The following is a 9,528-nucleotide window of genomic DNA, read 5'->3' as shown; positions in this document are numbered from 1 at the left end:
GAGTGGGGAAGGAGCAGAAAGAGAGGGAGACATAGAATCTGAAGCAGGTTCCAGGCTCTGAGCTATCACCAGAGCCTACAGAGCCTGACACAGGGCTCAAACTTATGAACTGTGAGACCATGACCTGAGCCAAAGCCGGGCGCTTAACTGACTGAGTCACCCAAGCACCCCCAGCCTGTTCTTATTGGCTGGCCTTATGGACTTCAAACTTGATTATCCAACCCCACAATTGTGCAGGCCAATTTCTTTCAATAAATCCCTTAAAAATATATATGTAATACATATATATGTGTGATATATATACATCCTATTGATTCTATGTGAATGGTGGAACCCTGACTGACACACTACCTTAAAATAAGAAACAAAACAATACTCTGATGGATCCTGCATATCTATTATAAATTAAACTGTCCCCCTTTCTCTAAGCTTCTAAAAATATTATCCTAGATTCACCAATTCTACTTCCTTCCTTTGCAGTCACCCTTTGAGCTATAGTCTCATTTATTCCATTGGTGAATTGGTCATATTCTTGTGGCCATGGGTGACCTCAAACTTAGTGTATCAAAAGTTATCTCATTATCCTTGCCACCCACCTAACTCTATTCTACCTTTTAATGCTATTTGCAAACTCAAAACAACAATCTGGAAGTCATGCTAGACATCTAAATATCTAAATACCAGACATTTAAATAAGTTCTACTATCCATATTCAGTGTTAAAGTTTGAATTCCGGCCACCATCATGTCTTGCCTCAGTGTTTGCAATAGATTCCTTTACCTCCTCATGACCAGCCTCGTCTCCTTTAAATCTGCTTTTAGGGTGCTCTTTGATGCAAAGTAACCAAAATTGTCCTGCCTAAGACTCAGAGACTCCTTATCACCTACAGTAAGGGCTCCCCAATCCTAACTACCATCACAAGGAACTTTTAAAAAACAAAAATTAGAGTCCTACTCAGACCTAATAAGAATTTCCAAAGTGGGACCAGATAATTTCTATTTTCTAAAAGCTGCTCAGGTAATTATGATCATCCAGGGTGGGGAACCACCAGCCTTCAGTGTAAAATCCAAGTTCTGCCCAGAATCTGACACCACCACTCCAAGCTTCATCCCTCAGCACACACCAACTCCAGCAATACTGACCCAAGACCACTGATTCTTCCAACCCATGTTGTTTAACACCTTTCTGTTAGGGATGTCTTTCTTCCCTTAATCTGCTTGAGAAATTCCTAATCATCTTTTCAAAACTCTATTCAAGCATTTTCTAGTCTCTTATTCAATGGGCAAATATTGAAAAACTGTGAAATTGTATACATTACATATATGTGGTTCTTTGGATAGCAATTATACTTCAATAAAAATATTAAAATTTATTGAGATCCTACTATATGCCATGCACTGAGCTAAGAATTAAGATATAAAGAAAGATCAGTGAACTTTACTGGTAGTGCTGCCTTCAGTAAGCTCATAGACCACTGAAGACATACGAATACACTAATAGACACTGGGAAGTAAATTCATGAGAGTCTGTGATAGCTGTAATAGCTCCCCAAAGATGTCCACATGTTAATCCTCAGAATCTGTGACTATGTTACCTTACACTGCAAAACAAATTTTGTAGATGTGATTAAGTTAGAGATTCTGAAATGGGAAGATTATATGGGGCTATTTTGGCAGGCCCAAAGTGATCACCAGGGTCTTTCTAAGAAGGCAGGAAGATGAGAGAGAGTAGGAGAGGGTGGTGGGAGATTGGAAGATGCTATGTTACTGACTTGGAAAATGGAGGATGGAGACATGAGCTGAGGAATGCAAGTGGCCTTTAGAAACTGAAAGAAGTAAATGAATTCTTCACTTAGAACCTCCAGAAGGATCCAGCCCTGCCAACTTTAGTCCAGTGGGATCCATTTTGCCCTTCTGACCTTCAGAAATATAATGTCTTCTAAGCAACAAAGTTTGTAGTAATTTAATACAGTAGCAAAAGAAAGCTAATACAGAGGCCAATTCAAGGCACTATGGTAGTCTATGTCAAGTTATGGAGTGGGGATGGGATGTTCAGGAAGAACTACCCAGAGGTGATGACACCAGAGCTGAGGAAGGGAGACTGTGTTTCAGGGGATGACCCAAGTGGAGCAATTAGTATTTGCCAAGGCACACAGGAAGAGCATGGCAAGTGTTTCAATAGGGCAAGGTTACTTGCATTAAACAGTAGAAATAATAACAATATTAATTGTGATAGGAGTAAGTACCTGTATGCCAGACACTGTTCTAAAGCACCTTACAACACTGAGGTAGAGACTATTATTTTCATTTTACCCATAAGGACACTAAGGTTTGGAGAAGTTACGTAACTCTCCTGAGAACTAGAGCTAGAATTAGAACCTTGGTGGTCTGTCTCCAAAATCTACGAATTGCCTCTGTAGAATTGCCTCTTCACTACAGTGAAGGGCTTATTCAAGTAAGGTGACGTCATTGTGGCTGAGGATAAATAATCTATTAGAAAGTTATTAATAAGGAGAGGATCAGCAGAGCTTGCGATACCATCTTGTCTTAAACAACGATAGAGGACGGGGTTAATAGAGTCAGAGGGGCTCTAAGTTTCTTTGATGTGATGGCAGTTTTCCTGTTGGTGAAGACAGAAGGACCTTCCAGACAAGGTAAATCCCGTCTTCTGTGTTTCAAACGTCACACTTTGCATTTCTTTTATTTCATTTCCTCCTCCCCCCAATGTCTGATGTGCAGATGGGGGTCTATGGGTGGCCTCAGTTACTACAACTGTAAAACGCCTTGAAGTAATTCCAAACTTGGTTGTGCCGCAGAATCCCGTGGGAAGCCCAAACACAATGCAGATTCCTCTCCTCATTCGGAGATTCTTATTTAGTAATACTGGGATGGGGCTTCCACCCACCCCCAAACTCTTCCAAGTGAGAGACTCTGAAACACCGCCAGGTTTTGGTGATTAGGGACTCTCCCAGTCCCCTGTATTTGGTGCACAATTCGTGAAGGCCCCGCCCCCACCTCTGGGCCCCGCCCCAGCACCACCCCTTGCCCTCTTCCTCCCCCAGATCTCCTCTCACCTCCCCTCCCTCGGTGGCTCCGTTAGGCCTCGCCCAGCTCCGCCTTTCCCAGTACTTCCCCCGCGTCCCAAAATGGCTACGGTGCCGCCGGGCCCGGAGCCGTGGAACCGCGTAAAGATCCCGAAGGCGGGGAGCCACAGCACAGTGACGGTACAGGACCCCGATGCGGCGCTGGGTGAGTGAGGGGGCCCGGCGAGCCACAGACGTTTCCGGAGGCGGTGTCTGACCGGGCCCAGCGCACGTGCGCAGGGGGCGGGACTTCCTGAACCCGCGGGACACTGGGAAGGGGCGCGGGGCAGGATCTGACTTGGGGTGTGTGGGCTACCGAGTTACCCGGAGAAGCCTGTGGTGCTTCTGACTTTGGCGTCCCCCATTTAATTCACTGTACCTACCTCACGGCCTGGCTGGAGCGATGAAGGTCCGAGGCCCAGCCCTGCGGCCACTGGGCGGAGAGAGGTGGACGTGGCTAGCGTTAGGGAGAAGTATTGTCTGGAAACCCTGGGCTCCCCACAGGCCACCACCGGCCCCGTTCACCCTGAAGTCTGTTGCCTGATCTTCTAAGAGGGCGCTGGGGCACGCTGGATTTAGACTGCAGTCCTTCTGCGCCTCTAGTTCCTTATCTGTAAAACGGGGTTAGTCCTCCCTACCTTCCACCGGCTTTGGGAGCATCTAATGATATAATTAGGGGAGAGTGCTCTTAAACGAAGGTGTTTTACCAATAGTACTGCCGTTTTTAGGCAGTAGGGCCCAATAGTTAGGAGCCAGATTGGGTTTGAAAATCCAGGCACTTCGCTTTGCTGGAGCTGGGCAGGTTGGGAAGTGTCGTTATTTAATCTTTCTGTGCCTCCGCTCATTTTTAAGTGTGGATAAAGAATAGCACCTGCCTCAAAGGGCTGTTTTGAAGAAGCGTTACTGTTATAAAGCATTTGGAACAGTGCCTAATGCGGTAAATAAACACTCAAATGATAGTTAATATTAAATACAACCTATCTAATCATGACATCCTCTTCCCCATCCATCCCCAGGCAGTTTACAGATCAATCTTCCCTCTTATTCTATTCAAAAGTTCCTTAATTTTTTCAATGTTTATTTATTTTTGAGAGAGAGAGAGAGCGCGCGAGCATGCGTGGGGTAGGGGCAGAGAGGGAGAGACACAGAATCTGAAGCAGGCCGCAGGCTCTGAGCTGTCAGCACAGAGGTGGATGCGGGCTGGAACCCACTAACGGTGAGATCAGAGACCATGACCTGAGCTGAAGTCTGACACTTAACGCACTGAGCCATCCAGGCACCCCTATTCAAAAATTCCTTGGGGCGCCTGGGTGGCGCAGTCGGTTAAGCGTCCGACTTCACCCAGGTCACGATCTCGCGGTCCGTGAGTTCGAGCCCCGCGTCAGGCTCTGGGCTGATGGCTCGGAGCCTGGAGCCTGTTTCCGATTCTGTGTCTCCCTCTCTCTCTGCCCCTCCCCCGTTCATGCTCTGTCTCTCTCTGTCCCAAAAATTAAAAAAAAAAAAAAAAAAAAAAATTCCTTAACAGGATTCCTATCAGGCATGGAAATTCAGTAACTCATTCCCCATCCTCATGGTAGTCCATTCTGGCTTCATATAGTTCGGACAAAACAAAATTAGGTTCTCCCTGTTGTGTAGGAATCTGCCTTTGTGTTATTTCCATCTAGGATGATAGTGCTACCCTTAGAGCCACAGAGAAACACATGAACTCCATCTTCTACTTCACAGCTTTTCGGACTAGGAAGCTGTTATTTTGTTCTGCTGAGCATCCTGTGTCCAGTCGGGCATGCATCAAATAATGTAACTTCCAGTTGCCATAGTGGTTTCTCTTTTCTGAATATATTCTTACCTTAAAGTACCACTGCTTTTAGGAGTATGAGTTTATTCATTCTGCCTTGCTTATGTACATAACTGGGGATTTAGAGAAGTGTATAACAGGTACCCGCCATCAAGGTAAGTAGGTGTACACCACATGATGGCAAAGTCTTCATATGAAAGATTATTAAAAATCATAAAAAAATGTGTTACAAAAATATACTTTCTTGTTTAGCAGTTGTTCTCTTAATGATTTTGGACTTTGTATCTGTCACCATTTCCATCTTCTCACATACTTAGAATCCTTAAATATGTTCTTATAGCTAAAGCTGGTTATATTAATTTGTTCTTAATCCCCTTAATAAGGAAAGATGTTCCTTCACAGTGTTTTTATATAATATACTTAATGTAGAAATACATATTAAGTTTTTTTTCAAAATTTTTTAACTTTTATTTACTTCTTGAGAGACAGAGCATGAGCGGGAGAGGGGCAGAGAGAGAGGGAGACACAGAAGCTCCAGGCTCTGAGCTGCCAGCACAGAGCCTGATACGGGGCTCGAATTCACCAACTGTGAGATCATGTCCTGAGCCGAGGTTGATGGTTAACTGACTGAGTCACCCAGGCACCCCCAAATTAAGTTTTATTAAATGTCTCTGGTTTAGACCTTTGTGTTGCAGCTGTAATTAGAGAATGTGGTCTTGTTACACTGTCACTGAAGAGCCAAACCCTGGATGCAGAAACAGATGTGCTATGTGCAGTCCTTTACAGCAATCACTACAGAATGGGCCACCACAAGCCCCATTTAGCCCTCAAACAGGTAAGGAGGAAGCCCTGTGTTTATGACTCAATGTGTTTACTTGGTGAAAATGAGATCATACTGCCACTTAATATTTTGTTATGTATGGAAACTTAGTAAATTACTTGTGACTTAATAGATCTTCAGTCCAAAGCTGCATGTGGGCTTTCATCCCCGCCCCCCACCCCGAAAGCATTTCAAAACGCAACTTCTTTAGAAAGGAACTATGTTTAATTCTTCCCCAGTCTTGTTTCTAGTGGGTAATTTTTATGAAAAGTTTTCTTCATTATATATAATCTATATTGAGAATGCTTTTGCCTAGTTCACAGATACAGTGATTTAAGCAAGACAAAGTGCCGGATTAAAGAACAACTTCCTGAGCATAATCAAAATCCTAATATCATAAAAAGAACAAAGTCACGGTTTATATATTGTGGGACATATAATCTAATCAGTAATATATTAGAGTAAATGGCTATATAACAAGTTATGGAAAGTGGTTTCCTATAATTTTTAGATTGGGCCCTCTACACTACAGGGCTGAGTCTCCTAAGCTGGGTTCTTTATAATCTCATTCATTCTTTCATTTTATTAATTCTGCAGGTATTTTGTGTAGCCCCCCCCCCCCTCCTTTTTTTTAGAGAGGGTGAGGAGGGCCAGAGAGAGAGAGGGAGAGAGAGATCTTAAACAGGCTCCATACTTAGCACAGAGCCTGACACGGGGCTCCATCTCACCACCCTGACATCATGACCTGAGCTGAAATCAAGAGTCTGACACTTAACTGACTGAGCCACCCAGGCGCCCTTTTTTGTAACTTTCTATGTGCCAGGTACTGTGCTTGGTGCTCAGTATACAGGGTGAAGAACACAGACGTGTTCTCTAACCTTACAGATTCATGCTTTCTGGTTAATTTTCTGCTCCCATTACTTAAGGCAAAAAAAGATGGGAGATTTCTTCTTCAAAGAAAGATCTGGGAGCATGGTCTTTTCCTAAGTTTTCTTCTCTGGGGCAGCTTTTTATCTCATGAGTCTTTTACTCCAAAACCAAACTTGAATATATTTCAACTTGAAAGTGTCAGATTGAACCTGCTTTTCCTTCTGGCTTTCCAAGCTGTGAATAATTATCCAGTCAGAAAAATCTGGTGTTCCATTTTCTCTGCTTCTTCCTCTTATGTAGCTCTCCCATTAAGTCAATTGGTTAAGTCAAAAATTTTCTATGCTTCTACACCCTGATTTTAGTTCTGGCTGCATCTTCTTTTTTTTTAGACCATGTCAACTTTTAATTGTCTTGCTATCCTAATTGATCTTTCCTCAACTCCAGTCTTTCCTATACTCTGACATATTCTATATGCCAAAGCCGAGTTAATCATCATAAAGCACAGCTTTGATTTTTATTAATGGTTCTCTATCGGCTCCTGAGTAAAGATGAAACCTCTTAGCTTAGCTTGTAAGATCCTCCGTGATCTGGCCTTTTCAGTTTTCTGTAGCTCAGGCTTCTCTCTCACCTTCATATATTTTATATTCCAGACAACCTGAACTCTTCACAAGTCTCGTGCTCACCACATTTGTTCTCTCACCTGAACATTTGCTTATCTGTCTCTGTATATTTAGCATGCCCAGACCCTCCATCTCTGCCTGGTAAAAGCCTTGCCATCCTGTAAGTCCCATTTCAAGCTGTCCAGCAGTGATAAACTTCTTCCCAAAGAGTAACATGAGGGCATATTGTAGTAATCTCATTTTAAGTTGCATTTTTTGATTATTAGTGTGGTTGACCTCTTCTTTTTATGACTGTGGGCTATTTGGGCTTCCCCTTTGTGGTTCTCTTATGGTATTGAGTTCAGTCTGCATGTGGCAGTTATTTGTGTATGGTTTATTTTTCCTGCCGTCCCTTAGAGTAGGGAACATGTTTCATGCTCCTGCAACTACCATCTCCATTACTACTGCTGCCTTAGACCTGCTTAACATTTCCTTATTTACTCAGTACTGTCATCTACGTTATTTTTTCTCCCTTCGGAGAAAGCAGAGTAGTAGAATTACCCTATCTCTAATATTCCCATAAATGAAGCACAAGAAATAGTCAGTTCCTCTTTCTGTGTGACAAGAGAGTATATGAAGACTGTTATGTTCCTCCTTGTTCTGCCTTGCTTAAATTCTCAAAATGATTTTCCCTTGTTTTTATTTTTGAACCGTAGTTCACTTACTATATTTCCCAAGTGCTCTCCCATCTTGGTTTGTCAGTACTTCTCTCAAAGTATAGGATCCAGAATTAAAAACTGAAAAGATAGGAGCTAACCCCAGAGAATTTGAGGATCGTTGCCTTCACTATTCTGAAAGCTATGCTGTTATAACAGAATCAATACTTAAATTTTTAGCATATATATAGCGTTAGCAAGATATTATCTTTGCCAGTGTCAGTGCCCATCCAGATTTTTACACTCTTCAAAGTCTGGATGCCATCCCATGTATGCCTTTTGTGTGGTATTTCCTGGAGATCATAGAATTCTTAACACATTTTGTAAAATGGATAGCTTTTTGTTGTTTTTGTTATTAAGTAAAAATGCTACTGAGTGCCTTCTTAACACTGTGCTAAGTACTGAGTTACAGTGGTGGATAAGATAGATGAAATATACTGCCCTCATGGAGTTTACACTGTAGTTGAGAGGAGAAAGGCCATCAGTCAATGCGTCCATCGAAAGTGTCATGGAGAAAAATAAAGCAGGAAAGGGTAGAGTGCTGAGGGGACTGCAATTTTAAATAAGGCACATCTTTTATTTCAGCATTTAAATATTTTGTATGACTTCTTATTTTTACTACTAGGTTTTTAGCAGCTAGAGATGGGGAGTGTCACATACTATTTTTTTTTCCCAGCATGCCTTACATAAAGTATCCCGTATATACTTGTAAAGTGAGTAAATCACTTTGCTCATCTCTGAGGCCATTTACAAGTTGTTGAAATCAAGTAGTTAATTAATCTACTATCTTGTTTTAATGATCTCACTGTGAGAAATCATGTTGGTTCAGAAAAATGATAATCTTGAGAATAATCTCATACTTACTTGAGTGCCCTTTATAGCATCAATCACATCCTGGCATATAGTAAATTCTTAGTTATAACTGGGTTTGAGAAATGTGTTCAGGTGGGTTAATTTCCAATTTTTGAGCAGGAGCAATTGCTTTGGGCTACAGATTATTTTACCTAAAATGAAGGTATTCTGTGGTGTTCAGTGTATTTCCATACTTTGAATTTTTTAAAAAATTTTTTACATTTATTCATTTTTGAGAGACAGAGAGAGAGCACAAGTGGGGGAGGGGTAGAGAGAGAGGGAGACACAGAATCTGAAGCAGGCTCCAGGCTCCGAACTGTCAGCACAGAGCCCAACGCAGGGCTCAAACTCACAAGCTGTGAGGTCATGACCTGAGCTAGAGTCCGCCACTTAACTGACTGAGTCACCCAGGCGCCCCTTCCCTAATTTGAACTTTTGCGTATCTTTGTTTTCCTCGTCACATCAGTGGCCATGTCCGTATTCTATGAATTTGAGCTACTCTTCCCCTTCTAGGTTGAACAATGTTTAAAACGTTTGAAAAACATGGATTTGGAGGGTTCAATTCAACATCTGTCTGAGTTGTTTTCTTCCAAGTAAGTGGTCCAGCTGCTTTGTGATGGGCTTTGTGGTGGGCTGGGAACTCTGTCTTTAGTGTGGTCTCTCTTTGGACTTTGCTTGGTGTTGGGATATAATCAATTGTACTTCAGTTGTGCAGATTTTGTCTTAGTAACAGGCACCTGGTATTTGTGAGAATCTCTCCTCTGTTGGCTTGTGGAGGGATGGCAGGATACTGA

The 9,528-nt window shown here is 42.4% G+C and overlaps 1 protein-coding gene across 5 annotated transcripts in view; it reads left to right on the top strand.

Annotated features, from left to right (window-relative positions):
- Positions 1–3,033: 3,033 nt before the first annotated feature.
- RMP64 (ribonuclease MRP subunit p64) overlaps positions 3,034–9,528 on the top strand; it is a 15,580-nt gene continuing 9,085 nt past the window's right edge. The window contains exons 1-4 of one of the 5 annotated variants that reach the window (XM_078453002.2): positions 3,259–3,491; positions 3,935–4,019; positions 5,558–5,712; positions 9,248–9,327. In XM_078453002.2, the coding sequence (XP_078309128.1) occupies positions 5,677–5,712; positions 9,248–9,327 (116 nt within the window). In that variant the 5' untranslated portion in view covers positions 3,259–3,491; positions 3,935–4,019; positions 5,558–5,676. The other 4 variants (XM_078453000.2, XM_078453005.2, XM_078453001.1 and 1 more) reach the window with 4 other exon arrangements.

This window comes from Panthera onca, chromosome C2 (assembly GCF_046562875.1).
Source record: "Panthera onca isolate mPanOnc1 chromosome C2, mPanOnc1 haplotype 2, whole genome shotgun sequence".
In the NCBI taxonomy this organism is placed as follows: domain Eukaryota; kingdom Metazoa; phylum Chordata; class Mammalia; order Carnivora; family Felidae; genus Panthera; species Panthera onca.
The sequence above is the reverse complement of the archived record's forward strand: the minus strand, read 5'-3'. Positions and strand labels throughout refer to the sequence as shown.